This window comes from Vollenhovia emeryi, unplaced genomic scaffold (genome assembly GCF_000949405.1).
Source record: "Vollenhovia emeryi isolate VEMERY1.0 unplaced genomic scaffold, V.emery_V1.0 DF939127.1, whole genome shotgun sequence".
In the NCBI taxonomy this organism is placed as follows: domain Eukaryota; kingdom Metazoa; phylum Arthropoda; class Insecta; order Hymenoptera; family Formicidae; genus Vollenhovia; species Vollenhovia emeryi.
Genome location: NW_011967239.1, coordinates 1924890 through 1944456, shown reverse-complemented (window position 1 = coordinate 1944456; position 19567 = coordinate 1924890). Strand labels below are relative to the sequence as shown.

Here is a 19567-nt window from a genome sequence, read left to right as displayed (position 1 = left end):
ATTTAAAAAGCAGGCTTTATCATTCAGGTAAAAAATACGCGGAAATAGCACAAGTAGTTTCATATGCTGCAGAAAAACAGCAAGTAGTAATACAACCTTCCCCTCTGTGGCAGCAATATTCCCCTCGATAAAATTGATTTTTCAAGCACACACGCGCTATCTTTTTTCCTTTCGTATCCACACTTTGTCGAAAGCATCTACCATTGTCATGCGCAATTTTTTACCATCACGCAATCGACAAAGTACACCTTTGTCCTTGCACCCTCGAGACGGTAGTAAGGCCAAACTTAATATCTGGTCGAATATGAACTGTGAGAGGAATATAATCAATGCGTTAGTGTGGACAGCCGGTGGACACTACGAACGCTTGAAATTTGAACGTTAGTGTATTTAGATACTAATCGATCGAGAAGAGTCTGGCGATGATATCGTTCGTAATCAGTCTTTATTTTGTATTTCATTTTAATCTCGCATTTTCAGTATTCAAAAAAACTGCGACAGAGGGAAGTTCACCATGAAATCGCTTTTCCGCAAGAAGTAATGTGTTTTTGCGCCGATGCTAGAGCTCCTAACAAAAACGCTTCGTACAATGTTAATCACGCACGAGCGGACTGTGCGCAGACAGAAGCATGTCTGCAATTTGAGCGCAAGCGCATGTACAACAACCTTGCAATCAATGTCGCGCTCGTGTAGTCTTTAACGGTCGCTGTAATCGTCAACATGCCAAGTGCACGCGAGAAGCAGGATCTCAGTTATCAGCAAGACATTCGATATGTCTTTAAGCTGAACAGCTGGATTCTGGGTTCGATCGGCATCTGGCCAATCTCGATTCGGGGTATCGGACGGCACGTGTCCAAAATCGCGATCGCGCTCACTAATCTCGCGTTAAGTTTCGCGATGGTGCCTTGCGCCCTGCACATCATTTACGACGAGAAGGACCTCATCATGAGACTGAAGCTGTGCGGCCTGCTGGCCTTCTGTATCACGGCAACGATCAAGTATTGCATCCTCGTGATACGTCGCCCTAAGATTCTGCGCTGTATCGAATACGTAAAGCATGATTGGTGGCAGGTCGGTGTTGTCAATAATTAATGTAATGTGTTACGTTACTTTGCAGACTTCATCACGAACAATCGTACTAAGAATCATTTAAATGAGATCTGTAATCTCGCATGTGAATTAATGTGACTTCGGTTTAAAAATAATTCACTCTTATGAAACCACTGTTCTTTCTGCATATTTAAAAAGTGCCATTTAAAATCTTGCAGAATTACAACGTAATACACTAAAATAAAAAGCGATTTCTTATTTATCGAAAAATAAAAATTACCGTCAATGTTGTGACAGGTGACGTTCAGATCAGATCGGGAAGAAATGCTAAAGTACGCTACCATCGGGCGCAATCTAACGATAATTTGCGCATCTTTTATGTACACCGGCGGCATCATTTATTATGGGATACTAATCCCGTTTTTCTCCGAGACCAATATCAACAATCACACCGTCAGACCGCTCGTATATCCGACTTACAGTGAATTCCGCCAATCTCAGATTAGCCCGATATACGAAATCGTATATGTGGCTCATTGCATGTGCGGTTACACCATATACTCGATAACAGCCGGTGCGTGCGGATTGGCCGCTCTGTTTGCCACTCATGCGTGCGGCCAGATTCAAGTGATTGTATCGCGATTGGAAGATCTCTTAAATGGCGAAAGCTCCAACGTTCATCAACGAATCGCTATCATTGTGAAGGATCACGTCCGCGTAGTAAGGTAAGAACAGCAACTCATAAAGAATTCATGACAGTTCAATGACATGAAAAGATTAAAAACTGAAATTAAAATTCTTTAATGATTTGCAATCTAAATTGTAACTGATAAAAAGATTCTGAAAATATCCAATGACAAGTTACGATTTTAATAATACTGTTTAACTCGTTTAACGTAATTGATTTAACTAAAAAAAAATGATATTAACATTGTCATGCCTAATTTAATTTGATATCGAGAGAATTAATGTAACTGCTAAATGCTGCATAATTGCGTTCATATAACTTATTTAACTATTTTCATTTCGTTATATGAAGGATGTGATAGAGAATGCAACAGGTGGTCTCAGCGAATATTCAACACATTTCAGTAAATGGTACTATTACATATCAATGGGCCATAAGCATGCGTTATTGTATATTGGTCTACGCTATAGATATATACATATATATATATATATGCTGCACAGCAGCTACACACGTAGTTATGTTAGAGTAAGAATGTGTGAGGCAGTGCATTCAAGTTTCCCCGTACAACTCACGGTTGGTTTATTGCAGGTTTTCAGCCGTGGTGGAGGAAATTTTACAAGAAGTATGTTTAGTGGAGTTCACTAGTTCTGTATGCACGATATGTCTACTCGAATACTACTGTATAGTGGTGCGCTCATATATACCATATACTTAAAAAAAAGAAAAATAAAGGATTAGCGCGAGAAATCTTAAAATTTGCTACTTACAATTTAATAGGATTGGCAAGACGACAATAAGCTTAGCTTAGCAACTTACTTTTTACTCTTCATTTCGTTCTGTTTCAATATATACATATTATGCTACATTGGCGAGCTTCTCATGGAAAAGGTACAGTTACGTTTTTCAGACAATTTTTCAGTTCGACAACTGTAATCATAATTGAATAACCGTTCACAACCGATGTTGCAGAGCAGTGAAATTGGATCGATGTGTTATATGATCAATTGGTATCAATTATCACCGAGATCAGTGCGCAGTCTTATCCTGATAATCGCTATGTCAAGCCATCCCATAAAACTTAGTGCCGGTAGAATGGCAGACTTATCGTTAACGACTTTTGGAAATGTGAGGCATTACGTACATTCATTAATTTAATTTCCTTTTCCTCTATCTTGCACATTTTTTATTCTACCTTCTGTTTTCAAGCAAAATTATTCCACGGAAAAAATCGATGTCTCCAGAATTATTTTTTAATAGTACTGTAGAGTAAAACAAATGTAGCAATAGATTTCATTTTATAAATTATAAAAAGTTAAATTACGGCTGAAGATATATTATCGTATTTTAATAACTTTTTAGGTATTGAAAACTAGCGTGGCATATCTGAGCTTCCTACGGACAGTTATGTAAATATGACTGCAATTATGTGACATATATTTAAAAATATTTTAAATTTGATCCAGCTAATCTGTTCAACATAGAATCTTAATAAACATATATAATGATAATATTTAAAATAATACGTCACTATCAGATGTCCAAATAATTTATAATTTTCTTTCTTACTTTCTTTAACGCTTATTAATATTTAATTTAACATTGATAGTTAAATAAAGCAGAAAATATTAAACTGTGAACAGTTTTGTGAATTTTACCAAACCTGCTTGTGATTTTTTAAATAATCGATTAAGCTCGGAAAAATTGAACCAGAACGGCGGAAGTGCTTCTTTCGATTTAGAACTGCCGCGATGTAAAATATGCTCTGCACGGTTAATAGCGTGCACACGATTTCTCAGACTATCATTGACCATCGGCTGGCATTGCAAAAAAACCCCTGCAATGCCAGCGCAAGCGCATGTCTCGCGACCTTGTAATCAATGCCGCGCATCCACCTCTTCGCTCTTCTTGCAGTCTTCGACGCAATCTGTCACCGCGAACATGTCCAATGTACACGATAAGTCCGCGACGTCGCAGAACTCCAGTTATCAGCAGGACATTCAATATGTCTTTAAATTAAACAACTGGATTCTGGGCTCGCTCGGTATTTGGCCAGTTGCGATACGAGGCATTGGACGGCACGTGTCTAAGATCGCGATCGCGATTTGTAATCTCGCGTTGAGCTTCGCGATAGTGCCCTGCGCTCTGCATATCGTCTATGATGAAAAGGATCTCATTTTAAGGCTGAAGCTAAGCGGTCTGATGGCTTTCTGCCTCACCGCCATGACAAAGTACTGCATCTTCGTGATACGTCGACCTAAGATACAACGTTGCATCGAATATGTGAAGACTGATTGGTGGCAGGTCGGTGTTGCTAGTAACTGACATATCATGTTAATGTGTGACATTCGTTACAAGATGCCGAAAAAATGATTTGAGAAAATAGAACGTGATTAAAGTGATTTTGATTTTGATTCGATTTTGTGATCTTATCACTGTTCAAGAAGCGTATATATTTTGTGCAATATAATAATGAAGACATTTATACATAATTACATATACAATATTTAATATTAAATAGTCGAAACGTGCACGATTAATTAATCTTTTCTCCGCGTTGTGCGGTTAAAAAGGCAAATTAGATATCAAAATTGCCCATTTTTGTAATGACTTAAATAAAAGTCACTAGCAACACTGTGACAGGTTACATTCAGGTCCGATCGCGAATTAATGCTGAAATACGCCGCCACCGGTCGTAATCTGACGATAATCGGCGCATCCTTCATGTACACTGCTGGCATCATCTATCACTTAATTCTACCCTTCTTTTCCGAGCACAAAGTCAACAATCAAACCATCAGACCGCTTGTATATCCGACCTATAGTAAATTTAGTCAATCACAAATTAGCCCAATATATGAAATCGTATATGTGGCTCATTGCATGTGTGGATACACCATATATTCGGTGACAGCCGGTGCTTGCGGATTGGCCGCCTTGTTCGTCACGCATGCATGCGGCCAAATCCAAATACTTTTATCACGACTAGAAGATCTATTGGCTGGTGGAAAATTTGAACCAAGTCCGAATGTTAATCATCGAATCGCTACCATCGTGAGAAATCACGTACGAGTTATAAGGTAACGTCTTACTAAAATTTTACGATAATTTACCAAATTTTGAAAAATTAAAAACTTCTCAGCGTAAATTATAAATAACAATCGCTAAATACTAACAGACCACAAATTTCTTCGAGTCTATAACTCAATACATGTAGTTGATTTAACAAAGGAATAATTTCTCTTTTTTTCATTTGGTACCAAAGGTATTGATATGCATTTCGTTCATATAATGTAATTATTATCATTTCACTATACATAAATATAATAAGTAGAGAAATGCAACAGGTGATTTGTAATAGGCGGTACCACTGCGCGTCAAGCAATGCGCAGATTATATGCTCCCATGCTCTATTTACGTGCACGGAGAGACTGATATGGTTACCACTTGTCTAATTACGGTTGGCACAACCCCAATAAATAGTAATATTTGAGACAGCTATATCTGTGGTTGTCATACCCACAATGGTATGATTAGTAATGGAGACAACTACATACGTTTTGTGCAGCAAACTTAGTGAACGTTACAACACAAAACAATGCAGATGCCCCTACTATTTATACGGCAACATTTTAATTTTAGGTATTTTTGCCTTAGCCGGTCTTTCCGTGTGTAGATCAGCTTATAGTCCTATTTACTTACACCGCGCATCAACTTTGGACATGTATTATAGTTAGGATGATGCAACGTGCGTTCAAACTTTCTTATATAAACTGAAGTGTCTTTTCTAGGTTCGCGGCCGTGATGGAGGAAGTTTTGCAGGAAGTGTGTTTAGTAGAGTTTACTAGTTCTGTATGCACGATATGTCTGCTCGAGTACTACTGTATAGTGGTGCGCTAACATGTATTAAAGAAACAGAAAAATTCAACAACTCTTAAATAAAATATCCTGTAAAATTACGTTTGATATTTAAAATTCGATAGGATTGGCAAGCGGACGACAGAATTGGTCTAACGACTTACTTTCTGCTCTTTGTGTCATTCTGCTTTAACGTTTACATATTATGCTATATCGGCGAGGCTCTCATGGAAAAGGTATATTTTCATTTTTCGTTTTTCTTATATATCACGTTTACTTTAATAAGCATTAATAAATGAATAATCCTTCGCGACTGGTTTTGCAGAGTAGTCAGATTGGATCAATATGCTACATGATTAATTGGCACCAACTATCGCCAAAATCAGCTCGCAGTCTTATATTGATAATCGTGATGTCCAGCCATCCTATAAAAATCACTGCTGGTAGAATGGTAGATTTGTCATTGACGACTTTTGGAAATGTGAGACATTACGTGTATTTATTCATTTTATTCCGTATCTTGTATTATATTTTCTATCCAAGCTTTAATTTTGAAGTAAAACTCGCAATAATTCTAAAAAATTAATATCTCAAATATTGTTGAATATTGCTGTGTGACAAATGTAGTAACAAATTTCATTATAAAAAATTTGAAAAGCTAAATTACGGTTGAAAAACTTATACTTTTATTATGCTTTAATAAATTTTTTTTTAGGTATTGAAAACTAGCGTAGCGTATTTGAGCTTCCTAAGGACGTTAGTCATGTAAATATATATAATTACAATTATATACCTTATATTAATAAATATTTTAAATTTGAATTAATTTATTCCACATTAAATATTGGTATAGCTCGCAGTTTTATATTAAATCGCGATGTCGAATCATTTCCTAAAAATTCATGTTGGTAAAATAATAATTTAACGATTTTTGAAAGCATTATATACATATATTTATATGTTATGATTCCAATTTTACTTCAATTTTTAGAATAAAACTTGCAACAAATGAATATATTCTGTAAAAAATTAATTAATATCTCTAAAATTATTTAACGTCATTCTGTTGCTTAGATTATTTTATAATCTAGTTTATTTTATAATCTAAGCAACAGATTTCATTACAAAAATTATAAAAACCAAAAATTAGAAAGTAGAAAAATATAGTATTATATAACTTTTTTTAGATAATGAGAGAGAACAGCGTATCTTTTCTACACACCTTAGTAATATAAATTACATGAAATTATATGACAGAGAAGAAAATCATTATTTTGATCTAATTATTTAATCTAATTTATCAGTTCAATATATCTTTGTGTATATGTATAAATAATCTATCTACATAATGAGATTATTTATCGAATAAAACATTTACGTCTATATATCGGTGCGCTTCTTCACTTTTTTTACCTTACTAACTCATTAAATCACCTACGTATTACTAATTTCAATTTTTCAAATCTTTTATACAACGCGTGTTAACAAACAACTTAACTTTGGCAATTAATTAAAAGAGAGAATGCTAAATTACAATTTACTTAATTTTCTTTTATCTTAACTATTTTAATTTGTCAAATTGCTGATTAAAATGTAATTTAAGTGACACGGGGAAAGTATCTTTCCGATCTAAGATCACCAGACCACGTAAGACACGCATCGTACGACTACTGTTCTGTTAATCACACGCATACAAGAGCGTCAGCAGAAGGATGCCCGCAACAGGAGCGCAAGCGCATGTCCACCTTGCAATCAATGCCGCGCGACCACCTCGTGCAGTCTTCAACGGAACCTGGCATTGCGAACATGGAAAGCTCACAAGACGAGCACGTGGTGTCTCCGAACGCCAGTTATCAGCAGGACATACGGTATATCTTCAAGCCCGGTTTCTGGGTCCTCGGCCCAATCGGCATCTGGCCGGTCGCGATTCGCGGAATCGGGCGACATGTGTCCAAGATCGCGATCGTACTATGTAATTTTGCGTTAGCTTTCGCGATAGTGCCTTGCGTTCTGCACATCATTTACGATCAGAAGGACCTCAACATAAGGCTGAAGCTGTTCGGGCTGCTGGGTTTCTGTACTACCGCGATGATGAAGTATTGCGTTCTCACGATACGTCGACCCAAAATATTGCGCTGTATCGAACACGTGAAGAGTGACTGGTGGCAGGTCGGTGTTGTCAATACATAAAGTGTGTTGAAGTTAACAGACAAAATTTGTCAGTGTAACCATGACAAGTGATGATTTATTTCTTTCTTTTGCGAGCACAAAAACCGATCAATCTTGACTCTGAAGCAATATTTTCCGATATTTTTAAGCAAGTCTTTCGACTTCGTATAAACGTTCATTTATTTCATACTCTTGAATGTAATTTTTACTGTGTTATTTACACAAATACGAATTAAACACGGAAATGTAGCGTTGCAACAGAATACGCTAGTGTCGCAATATCAAAAATATTTTTTTTCCGCGAATAATTTCTTTAACCAAAGCTATGATTGCAACGAGATTTAAGACAGCATTTTATGCATTGACAAAATTTAAATCTAATTTCACAGCCTGCGTGTATTATTCCGTGTTCACAAAACACATTAAATGAATCTCGTTTTAAAATAATTCTATCCGTCTTATATATTTTTCTTTTAGTGACAAATTATTATTTTGTCGCTCTTTTGATAATTACGATTGTTTACAATTTGTGACAGGTGAAATTCAGCTCTGATCGCGAATTGATGCTCAAGTACGCTACTACAGGTCGTAGACTGTCTATGATCAGCGCGACTTCCATGTACATCGCCGGTTTCATTTATCACACAATTCTGCCGTTCTGCACCGAGCATAAAGTCGACAACCAAACTATTAAACCACTCGTGTATCCAACTTATAGTAAGCTCTTTAAGACGCAGGCGAGCCCAATATATGAAATGGTGTACCTGGCCCACTGCGTGTGCGGATACACCATGTATTCGGTGACAGCTGGATCGTGCGGATTGGCAGCAATATTCGCCACTCATGTGTGTGGCCAGATCGAAGTGATCGTATCGCGACTTGAGGACCTCTCGAGTGGCAAAAACTTTGAGCAAATGTCGGATGTTAATCAACGAATTGCTCACATCGTCAAAAGTCACGTTCGAATATTGAGGTAACATAGTTACATGTATTTTTGTGAAATTAATGTTTTTCAGAATCTTAATAATTTAATAGAATTTCAGTGTGTTTGTGTATGTGCATGTATTCCTCTTTAAATTCATTTTAATTCTCATTATATTTTGAAAAGAATCCTGGCAAGTAAATATAAAAAATAAAATCCTAAAGATAAGAATGCCTCAATTATATATTTTTCTTATATTGTAAATTACTAATTATTTTATTTTAACTATAATAAAATCAATTTAAATTGACAATAGCATTCTTAAGACATTTCAAAAATTTTTTAAACCTATTAAAAAAATTTTAATCCACAAAATTTTCGAAAATTTTTATCTCTGTCTTTACATACATTATCTTATTACCATGTACACGTCCACTTCATTTTTATTTCAATATTATTGATAAAATTCGAACTCTTTTCTAAAAAGTAGAATTTTTTCTGTAGAAGAAATCTGTTTTAGAATATATTTCAAGAAAAAATTCTATCTATTAATACTCAAAATGATTTTGAGTACAAATTTTCTATTTTATAATATAGTATACATATAATTTTTCACCACGACTTGCGCAACGTACAAAAGGCGGGTAAATGCAACAAGTGCCTTTGACGGACCTCCAATGCATTTCAGTGGGCGGTGCAGTTACATACCTATGGATTATGCGCAGATCATGAGCATGCGCTGTTATATTCTCAACGAATACCTATATATGTATACATATATTTCTCACTCTATAAAACTGAATCCAGATGCTATTGAAATTGGCACGTAATTTTCAAAAATCAAAAGTTTTATTAACAAATTCGTTTGCACTCACAGTTTTACAGTTGCTGGTAGATTTTAGAAATTGTTTCGATTTGGATAGAAAAAAATGACGCTTGAAAATATGAGGTGCTAATTTCACGTACGTGGCATCTCAAGTTGCAAAAAATGATTTCAATTACAGAACTTTATAGTTCTACAAAAGTTCTTCAAGATTGATTTAATAATTACTTATAAAATATTTTCTTACTCAACTCACAAAATGACAAAACTTATGTTTTAAAAAATCTTCATTGTATACCTTGTATACAATCGTTTGACTATTCTGAGAATGAAAAGAGTTTCATAAAAGTCGACTTCTCACATACGAGTAATAGTGGTCTGTTTCAGATTTTCCGCCGCCGTGGAAGAAATTCTACAGGAAGTGTGTTTACTGGAATTCGCCAGTTCCATATTTACAATGTGTTTACCCGAATATTACTGCATAGTGGTACGCGCTAATATGTATATTAAAAAAAGGAAGCCAATCTGTTCTCTAAATCCTAAACAGATCGATTTGTTACTTATAATTTTTAATAGGACTGGCAAGATAGCGATACAGTAGGACTAACAACTTATTTTCTGCTCTTTGTTTCATTCTGCTTCAATATGTATATATTATGTTACATTGGAGAACAACTCGTGGAGAAGGTATATTTAGACGTAATATCCAATTTAAAAGGATTTAAACTCATAATGTTTAATTATTCGATTTTCGCGTTAGCAGAGCTGTAGTGAAAAATGCAAAATATTCAGGACATGTTGAATATCTTTCGTCAATTTAACGTTTCAGAGCAGCCAGATTGGAACGAGGTGCTTTATGGTTCGTTGGTACCAACTGCCGGCAAAGTCGGTCCGTAGTTTAGTCTTAGTGATCGCCATGTCTAGCCATCCCATAAAGATCAGTGCTGGCAGAATGATAGACTTATCACTGGCGACATTTGGAAATGTAAGAGATTATACGAAATTTTTACATTGTAAAATCAATCTGACGGCAGAAAACTTAAAAGAAATAAAAAACCGACATTAAAAAATTATTGGAAAGCGCTTGTATTTTTTTCGTACACGCCTTTAAACTGCAGCTGATAAATTACGAAAAAGTAATATGTATTATTTTAATATAACTTTCTATTAGGTACTCAAAACAAGCCTGGCATATTTAAGTTTTCTTCGGACGTTAGTAGTGTGAATGTATAATGGAAATGCTATGGCAAATATCTAAAGGGGGATAATATCGAAAACGTGACGTTTCCTTTGTAATAGAACCCTCATAGACCCAACGTAAGCATTTTAGTAAAGTAATCGATTTCTGGAAAAACTAATTCTTTCGCTAACTTTCTCTTTTCGAACATGTATATAAATTTTATATAATACACAATATTATTTCAGTTCATTGATCAATAATTCAATATAAACATATATAATTGTTTAAAAAGTTAAATTAAAGCAGTATAAGATTTATAATGATTTATCACAATATCTTATTATTGCCAATATTATTATGTTTTACATTTATCCACTATAGAAATCATGTAGCGATAGGATAATTAGTCAGCTGATTGCTGGTGATTTTTACCGATTGCTGGTCAAATTGCTACTGTCAAAGGGACATATGACAGAAGTGTTTTCCATAAGCAACAAAGTATGACCGAAATACAGTTAAGGTCCCAAATAAAACTATATAACACGTGTAAATAAATAACTATTGTGACTTGTATGCAAGTGAGAATGTAACGTATCGGTAACTATACTCCAGTTTTCGCAGCTGTTGTTTTTATTTTACCTAACCTCTATTAACCCCACATTTATCTCATGTAACAAAGATTCACATAATTTTGTACTGTAACCTTACACAAAAATTTATATATCTAACAGAAGAAAGGAACTGTGCACGTGTATATTAATGATATGATAGAAGTTAATTACAAGTAATTTAACAACGCAGTATATAATTAATGAGCAAAGTATTTTTCAAGATAGAAATTGGATATAACGTACAAATGTAAAAATGTCCTAATATCTCTTAGTAGGATTTTTTAATATTCACTAGAAAAGATTTCCAATTGTATTAAGATAACAGTGAGTGATATATAAAGTGGTGCGACAAGTGCGTTATACATATATGTCACTATCGCAAAATGTCTGAGAAAAAGACGATCGGTGGTATTCCTGTGGAGTGTCTAACTGGAGAGCCAGCTGCGATATGGTCTGGCTGGCGTACACTGGGAGACAGAGAGCTAGTGAGAGAAGCCTCTGCCAAGGGAACTCATATAAAGCTAGCTCATAAATGCCTTGCACACAGAAGAAATTGTTCTGTAGAGCAGGCATGTATATATTTTAACAAAGAAGTTGATAATTGGGTCACCGAATTACTGAACAAGAAACAAGTTTACAGAGCTTCACATATCTTAAAAAATATGGTATGTCATAGATAATAATTAATAAAGTTTCAAAGTTACATGCTCTCTTTATATTTTATATAAATGAGCATTCTTTTTTTATAGGGAAAGGATCCTGTGGAACATATTTTTGCCGTTTCCATAAAGAGCAAGGATCCACTCTTAAGGAACTATCTGTGTGAATATATGATAAATGTCGATGGATTTGAGACTGAACATGTCACAGCCTGGAATATTATCAAGTCTATCAGGCAACATGAGGAAAAATGCAAGTAAGTTGTGAGAATAAAAATACACATCCGAGGATTGGAAACAAAGCATATTAATAAATTATCTTTGTATTTTAGAATTCAAAATGGATTAAGTTCTTGTATATGCATAAATGATATAATAAAACTACCACAGAACATTGAACAAGCCTTACGCACTGAATTATATTTCTCTTTGAATAACCCAGAGATCTTGGGAAATGTGCCAAATAATATTTTGTGGGATTACTTGTTATCTAATAATAAAATTAATGCGTTAAGGCTATGGATTGATGCAAAATATAATCCAGATGTTCTAGAGACCTCAGATAAAATTGACCAACACTTGAAGTCGTTATTTACGAATTTAGATATTACATCCGATATGATCGATTTTACAGATTCTTCAAATGCTAGTGATCTTGTAAAAGATCTAACTAAAAATTATTTATGTAGGTACGTACGTAGCTGTCTAATGTGTATTTATATTATCGTTACTGGTATAATGATAAATCTCAAAGAAAATTTATTTTAGGTACGGCATTTACACAAAAGAAGAAAAAAGCAATTTGAAATCAATATTGAATCGTTCTTTCGGCTGTGGTATTGCACTGGAAGAACTTGGTGCGATATTATCTCTAGCTTCCTGCAATATCGATAAAACAGAATTTTTGCAGAGCATTGATCAACAACTGTGCCTTACACATTGCTCGCAAAGCTGCCATACTCAGGAAGACAATTTAAAAGTTAAAAAATTATTTAACGTTTTAACCGATATGTGTAATGTTCGAGATAATCACGAAGATGCGTTACTACGTGGAATTGTAGAATCGATTGATTATATCTCCGACGATTTTAATGCCTATCTGAAAGAGAATTATTTAGTAAACTTGGCATTAATATTTTTACGATTATGGCAGACACGGAGCTCGTTGTGTAACGAAGCAAACTCTTCAGAGAGAAACACACTAATGAGAGATATATTTACGAACAAGATTGTTTTAAAAATTGACACGCGTGTTATTTCCCAACAAGTTCTTCAGTGCACGCTTATGCATATGCCGAGGCTGCAAAGTATCATCGAAAATCAGAATGATAAAGATGATATCACAGTATACGACTTATTGGACGGCTACAGAAATTTAAATTCAAAATTCTTATTCAAGTGGCGCTTCAAAAATGAGCCTTTGCCTACTTTCACGAATGAAAATCTTATCAAAAAATACGGGCATCAAGAAACGCTAACGTATGGTTATTATCTGAAAGAAGGCAGACCGAACATGGCTGTGCACAGCTTAACACACGCACAAGCAAAACTGCTTGGAAATGTATCCTCCCATAGGTTCGTATATTCGCGATGTTAATATTAATTTTGTCGTCGTTAACGTCAGTAATTCGAATAATTTTAGGAAATTCAAAGCGGCCTTATACGCGCACGTTCTCGCTTTGAGAAACTTAGATAAGTCTGATATCGTATGTGGCTGCATTGCGTTCATCGAGTTGCTGAGAATCGACTCGAGCAATTTACAATTACACGTTACTGTGGCAAAATATGTACAAGAGCAACTAAACATCTCCATAGGTAATCTAGCTTGTCTAACCAATATATAATAATATCGGCATAAGAAAACATTAAATAATATTCTTTACAGGGAATTTACTGGAAAATATAGTGTATAAGAACCAAACTGATTTAAAGGCTGTGATATCGTATCTAGAAGAGAGCTTTCAAAAACATTTACTGGATAAAACTTTCATGTGCGATAACACGCAATTTGTCGAAGCGTTAAAAATATGGGACGTCATCGTACGCTTCGCACGTGTTCACAACTATACGCTACCTAATACGTTGCCGAAATATTTAGCAGATCATGACTTGTGGTTCGAATTCATCGCAGTCTGTCATATATTTGGTTATCCTACAACCCAGGTAAGTTTCACAAGTTCTCTTAAAGCTGGGCAGCTCCAAACCAGAAAGATAGAATGCAACCTAGTGGATTATTTAATGCTCATTTTGCACTACCTTGTAGCATCAAAAACAATCTTGTACCTAGTGCTATTAAAACAATTGACACAGTAAACTTAGTCGTCTTTTAGCGGAGAATTATTTTTTTAAGAGTCTTATAAAGTAACAGAATGAACAGAATTAATTCTCATTAATATTTTTCAAGAGCAACAAATTTGTGTACTAATGGTATTATCCATAATACCATTGGCATTACTTTTACACGAACATAAAAATGATAAATTTCGCCAAGTTGGTCTTCCTTTAGCAGAAATTTTCAATGAGATTTAAATGATTGGTAGTACAAAATAGTACTAAATAATCCAACAGATCACATTCGGCTCTACTGATCCTGCTAACTTAAGAGAGTTTGTGAAATAATGGTGTGTTGACTTAAATAATTATTATTTTATAAAAATAAAATTCAAACCAATCACATACTAGATGCTGGAAAACGCCAAATTGTTTAGTAACGCAAATGTACGGGAACATTTGCTAACATGTTTAAACAATGATAAACTTGGCAAATCTCAACCGTATAACGAACAGAAGACGAAATTTCATGATGCAAGGCAATCATCATCGATGCAATACAAAGTTGGAGTAAAAGAAAATGTAAGATTGTTATACTGTGTTTTACTAATTTTAGTTTCTGTACGATAAACAAAGTCATTTTCCAGGAATCTCCAGTATCCACCTCAGACATATCAGAAATTGAGACAGATACAATTGATACAGCTAATGCCAAAGATATTACCAGCAATTGCGTCTCAATTTCGTCGGATAATAATTTATGGTTAACTATATTAAGCTGTCATCAAAGTCAAGACCCACCCGGAGCATTAATTAATGCATCTCGTACAAATCTAAAGCCTATATTGACTATCTTAGCTACGTGTTACGAGGTATTATTTTATTTCGATTCATATTAATACCAATTACATATTTTATCTTTCGTCGTGCAACTTAAAAATCTTGTGTTTATAGCCGTCATCTGTAGCAGCATATTGTTACTGTTGGATGGTAATATCGACAGGAAAAGAGGACATAATTCTGGATTACACGGAATGTCTGGAGCAACAAATATGGCCTTCCGATAAAGTATCGGAATTACTCAATAAAATGGTTCAATGCGATTATATTAACACAGTAAATCGAGCTTACAAAATTTTTATGCCTGTAAGTTTAATTAACGTAACATTAACGGCAGAATATTCTTCATTGTAATTGGTGCTAATATCTTGCAGGATAGTATTTTAAATCCATTCTTTGAGTTTCTGACGCAAGCAATCAGTTATGGCGAATTCAAGGAAAATCAACAGCATTTAATAGAGTTTAAATCGCAATGTTCCTCGCTTAAATGCAACGTACGTACAGAATTACAAAGAAACAATTTCAATATACTAATTAACTAGCCAGGTCACACAGATTTAACGGATCTTGTACTTTTTAGAAAATTATGGACTGGGATAGTGTCCATTTTACGTATTTAAAAAATTTGTATTGGGTTGCAGTTGTCGCAATCCAATGTATCGTTACGGCACTCGGCTACGGCTTTCAAAGTACGCCGTTACGAGTAAAGTTTCTTGAAGTGTTGATAAAATGTAATTTTTCTGCAGATTTACCAGGTAAAATGTGTGCATGAGTATCTGCGTATGTACAGTTTATTTACATTAATTTGCCCTGCTAAATGCAGTTACGATAACTTGTAATATTGCAGTTGCAGTGCCGGATTTTCAACGTTTGTTAGATATAATAAAAATTCTGCAAAAAACCAACGTGACACTAAATTTCAGAACGATTACTTTTATCGATAATGCATATCATTTTGACACGGAGATTCAAAGATGCATTGATGATTTGACAGCAATCGAAAATTATAGCACTGCATTGGAATTAGCATGCTGCGCCGGATTAAATTCATCCGAGATCATATTAGCCCAAGTAAATTTACCAAGGAATTAAATACTCTTTATATTGCTATACATTTTTTTCGAAGAATATAATATAGTATTATATTTTCAGTCTCGAAATACTTTTAAACAGTCTATAAATAAAGATGGTCAAGTAAATTCGACCTACTGGTTGCAATGTGCTCAGGATTTTAATAAATACAATGTTCCGCCTCAAGTAGCAGTTGAGTTTTTTGTCGAACATGCTGAGAAAGTTGTGTCGCACAAAGAAAGGTAAATGACAACACAATGCTAATCCTATAACTAATTAAATATAACTATAAATGACCAATTTTTTCTAGATATGAAGTTTTAAAATTGGCTTATGAGACTTTGAAAAATACTGAAATTGAGCAACAAACTATCGATACTCTGGAGATGGCAATGTGGAAATCTTGCATTTTAGCTGGACCTGAACATATAGAATTTAACTACAATAACTATATTTTCAATAAATTAAAAACCGAGTTACTGTCTGGTTTGGATAAGTTACAAGTCATTTGCTCCTTGACAGACGAAAATGAAAAAAATGCTGCAGAAATTCTAATAAATAAATTGATTGATCTGGGCAAATTGGCTATTGCTTTACGAATAAGTATAATTTTTAATTACAATCACAAAGTAAGTAATATTCTTTTAAGATTTATAGATATACTATTATACAGATATACTATAGATATACTATTAAATTTAAAAAACACTATTTTTTATAGGATCTGCAAATATTAATGTTGTGCTTAAGTTTAGCGGAAGGTGAAATTTCACCAGCGGATTTAACTTTGCAGCAAAAGAGTCTTTTAGAAGAAAAGAATCAGAACAAGCAACAAAAATATAGCACTTTACGTAATCGCGGTCTACAAAGATTTTCTTCATCGTCATCCTGTATGCCTCGCTCTTTTCTTTAATAAACATTGATAATATTTCTACATTTAATCCATCTAAAAATATTTTATAATGCTTTTATATCTAAATACATTTCTTTTTTACAGTAAACACAATTTCGTCGATTGTAGAAGCTAGCAAAACAAACGATACAACGACTAGCAATCGTCATCTCCAAATGGAGTGTATTTCAACCTTAGAAAGATTATCGGAAGTTCTTACACACGGAAATGAGATATGCTTCAGAATTGTTTCATGTTATAAACTTGCTACGCGTTTAGGGAAGTCATATCAATCGCTGTTGATGCTAAAAGATCCAATAAGATTCTTACAGGAAATTACAGAAAGTAATATTGAAAATAAGTTGGAAACTGCTAATGACATAATAACGTCTTACAAAATTAAGACGGAAAACGTGGCAACGTTCCTGGCTGATAATATTACAAAGCACATAAATTGTGCCATAGACGGTAATTATGGAAAAAGTAAATTTTTACTTCAAATTATTATGTCAATATTAAAAATAATATCATTATATTTATATTTCAACAGATGGTTTGGAAGATTTAATTTTTATGTGGGGCTATTCCTTAAATTCTCACTTCCACTTAATAATGGAGTTATGCAGCGATGTCTCGTTATTAGGCCTAAAATTGTTAAAGACAGCACAATCATTGCTGGGAAGATACATTAGTACTCACGATGAAAAAAGAAATGGTAATTTTCACGTATTTTCTTCAATATTGGATTATTTTTAAAATACGATATATTTTTATTTGTTGCTTTAGTTTCAGGACTGAAAACGATAGTGGAATTATTAGTAAGATCTCACGATTGTTTCACGGCTTCCTGTAACATGGAAGGAATAGCCTCGGTATTACGAAAATGTCAGAATCTCGCGAATATGTTACAAATCTTAAAACACTGGGCGTTACTAGTACGTTTCATTAATATATTTAATAATAAAGTAGTTTACTGCTGTTCCCAAAATTAATTTTTTCTTATTGTTAGGTGCGTCTTGTAACTGGTGTTGGTCGATTTACGGAAATGAATTATATATTCCAAATCTTGAAAGAAAACGATCAATTCGAGTCTTTATTGGGACAGGGCTTGGATAAGGTATTTTTGTAACTAACATATATTAAATAAACTTGGATTTTTAATCGAACAATATTCTTGTTTTACTTGAGCAGGTTCCGGGTCTAAAAATGGCACTGCTGGAATTTCTGAAACGCCAATGTCCAGAAGATAGGGAGCTTTTTACCCTAGTGGCGCTTCATTTCCGCTTGTATTACGAAATCGCACTCATGTGGGAAAATGAAGCGAAGGAAGTAATTGCAAAATTAATATCTGATATATTAAAAGAATGCGGAAAAGGCATAACTGGTATTCCGGTAGAAATAAAATTGACTCGAAATGATCATGTCCAAAAACAATTGCAACTGGCTGTAACTAACTTTACTCATGCCACTCAATATTATTTACAGGTAAAAAAATTAATTAAAAACGTATGTGCATTTTTCGAGTAGAAATTGCCGTAAAAAGATTATGTATTTTACTTTCAGGATAAGAAGCTGAATCTTGCTAGCCGGTGTTCACAGCAAGCCCAACTTGTCGCGCTTCAAATTTCACTACTGAACGCAGTACCGCAAAATCAACAAGCTGTATGTCTGCTGAATTTGAAAAGCGACGAGTTAGAGAGAATATTATCTCGCATCTTAAACTTCCCTCAAGCTCTTATTGTTATCCGCGCTTATAATTATCACGCGGATTGGGTTAATCTCATTTATCATCACTGTATTCTCAAAGGAGAGACAAGATATCTCAAAGAATTCATGACAGTTAACAATCTGACGCCTATGATTGTACAAGATTGCGCGCGTAGGTAAGTTTAATAAGTAATTTGTATGTGTATGTCATTTAAATTGTAAATTTAATTGATTGATATTTAAATGACAACTTTTTAAATTACTATCACTCTATGTATCTTTAGGTACAGATTGGAAAAGAGTATCAATCATTCCATGACAGATAACATGAGAATTCTAATATCTGAATTATCAGATGTTGAATGTAAATACATGCTGGCTAGTCAGCTTGGCTTTAAGGATATTGTGGAGGAAATACTCAATGATCCTATAGTAGGCTCTTATTTAAAAGACACAATTTGGAAAAAAGGATATACAGCTTCATGAGATGTAACTCGTCATTTGATAGGACTCGATATTATCATCTAATAAGGAATGCCGCAAATTTAAATAATGCTACAAATTGTTATAAACTATTCACTTATTGTCATCATAAACAAAAATTTATAATTTTGTCAACTTTTTATTATTTACATCGTAATAAGTATCAATAAACTATTTTTTATATCATATCATGGACGAAAATCAATTTTATTTTCGAAAATATTCAATGATATCTCATAAACTAATAATCCAAGATATGCGATTCTTATCTCGTTGGAAGCGCTGAAATCTTAGCTTTCCAACGAGACCAGGATCATCTTGCTACGATTTTTCTATGCGAAGA

General features: G+C 34.1%; 3 protein-coding genes across 5 annotated transcripts; all 3 read left to right on the top strand.

Moving 5' to 3' along the window:
* Positions 1 to 89: 89 nt before the first annotated feature.
* LOC105568918 lies at positions 90 to 6962 on the top strand. The gene is made up of 13 exons (XM_012024994.1): positions 90 to 1071; positions 1348 to 1775; positions 2330 to 2429; positions 2519 to 2629; positions 2711 to 2866; positions 3101 to 3147; positions 3538 to 4042; positions 4382 to 4818; positions 5530 to 5629; positions 5722 to 5832; positions 5922 to 6077; positions 6312 to 6361; positions 6784 to 6962. Exons 1-13 carry the CDS (start codon positions 721 to 723, stop codon positions 6785 to 6787), a joined length of 2556 nt encoding a protein of 851 aa, XP_011880384.1. The 5' UTR covers positions 90 to 720; the 3' UTR covers positions 6788 to 6962.
* Positions 6963 to 7333: 371 nt separating this feature from the next.
* On the top strand, positions 7334 to 10576 carry LOC105568917 (odorant receptor 4-like). The gene is made up of 5 exons (XM_012024993.1): positions 7334 to 7765; positions 8302 to 8738; positions 9898 to 9997; positions 10087 to 10197; positions 10340 to 10576. Exons 1-5 carry the CDS (start codon positions 7334 to 7336, stop codon positions 10574 to 10576), a joined length of 1317 nt encoding a protein of 438 aa, XP_011880383.1.
* A 167-nt stretch (positions 10577 to 10743) lies between these two features.
* On the top strand, positions 10744 to 19395 carry LOC105568805 (spatacsin). Of its 3 annotated transcripts, XM_012024772.1 has the most exons (24): positions 10744 to 10827; positions 11072 to 11287; positions 11620 to 11966; positions 12051 to 12217; positions 12293 to 12649; positions 12729 to 13535; positions 13603 to 13775; positions 13846 to 14123; positions 14643 to 14813; positions 14879 to 15103; positions 15186 to 15377; positions 15446 to 15565; positions 15652 to 15826; positions 15919 to 16142; positions 16224 to 16384; positions 16453 to 16771; positions 16864 to 17032; positions 17140 to 17502; positions 17585 to 17749; positions 17821 to 17969; positions 18044 to 18151; positions 18226 to 18519; positions 18598 to 18917; positions 19026 to 19395. In XM_012024772.1, the coding sequence occupies exons 3-24, from the start codon at positions 11685 to 11687 to the stop codon at positions 19225 to 19227; spliced, it is 5421 nt and encodes a 1806-aa protein (XP_011880162.1). In that variant the 5' UTR covers positions 10744 to 10827; positions 11072 to 11287; positions 11620 to 11684; the 3' UTR covers positions 19228 to 19395. The 3 variants fall into 3 exon arrangements, with proteins under 3 accessions (XP_011880162.1, XP_011880161.1, XP_011880163.1); XM_012024771.1 differs by having other exon boundaries at positions 11072 to 11966; XM_012024773.1 differs by lacking the exons at positions 10744 to 10827; positions 11072 to 11287; positions 11620 to 11966; positions 12051 to 12217 and having other exon boundaries at positions 12563 to 12645.
* Positions 19396 to 19567: the final 172 nt, after the last annotated feature.

What these genes read in the sequence shown, in the direction of transcription:
- LOC105568918 (XM_012024994.1), top strand. Translation starts at nt 721, where the DNA reads ATGCCAAGTGCACGCGAGAAGCAGGATCTCAGTTATCAGCAAGACATT. An exon ending in TAAAGCATGATTGGTGGCAG is followed by an intron (nt 1,072 to 1,347) that starts GTCGGTGTTGTC and finishes ATGTTGTGACAG; the next exon opens with GTGACGTTCAGATCAGATCG. An exon ending in TGAAGACTGATTGGTGGCAG is followed by an intron (nt 4,043 to 4,381) that starts GTCGGTGTTGCT and finishes ACACTGTGACAG; the next exon opens with GTTACATTCAGGTCCGATCG.
- LOC105568917 (XM_012024993.1), top strand. Translation starts at nt 7,334, where the DNA reads ATGTCCACCTTGCAATCAATGCCGCGCGACCACCTCGTGCAGTCTTCA. An exon ending in TGAAGAGTGACTGGTGGCAG is followed by an intron (nt 7,766 to 8,301) that starts GTCGGTGTTGTC and finishes AATTTGTGACAG; the next exon opens with GTGAAATTCAGCTCTGATCG. An exon ending in CCGAATATTACTGCATAGTG is followed by an intron (nt 9,998 to 10,086) that starts GTACGCGCTAAT and finishes AATTTTTAATAG; the next exon opens with GACTGGCAAGATAGCGATAC.
- LOC105568805 (XM_012024772.1), top strand. Translation starts at nt 11,685, where the DNA reads ATGTCTGAGAAAAAGACGATCGGTGGTATTCCTGTGGAGTGTCTAACT. An exon ending in GCAACTAAACATCTCCATAG is followed by an intron (nt 13,776 to 13,845) that starts GTAATCTAGCTT and finishes TATTCTTTACAG; the next exon opens with GGAATTTACTGGAAAATATA. An exon ending in CATAAATTGTGCCATAGACG is followed by an intron (nt 17,503 to 17,584) that starts GTAATTATGGAA and finishes ATATTTCAACAG; the next exon opens with ATGGTTTGGAAGATTTAATT.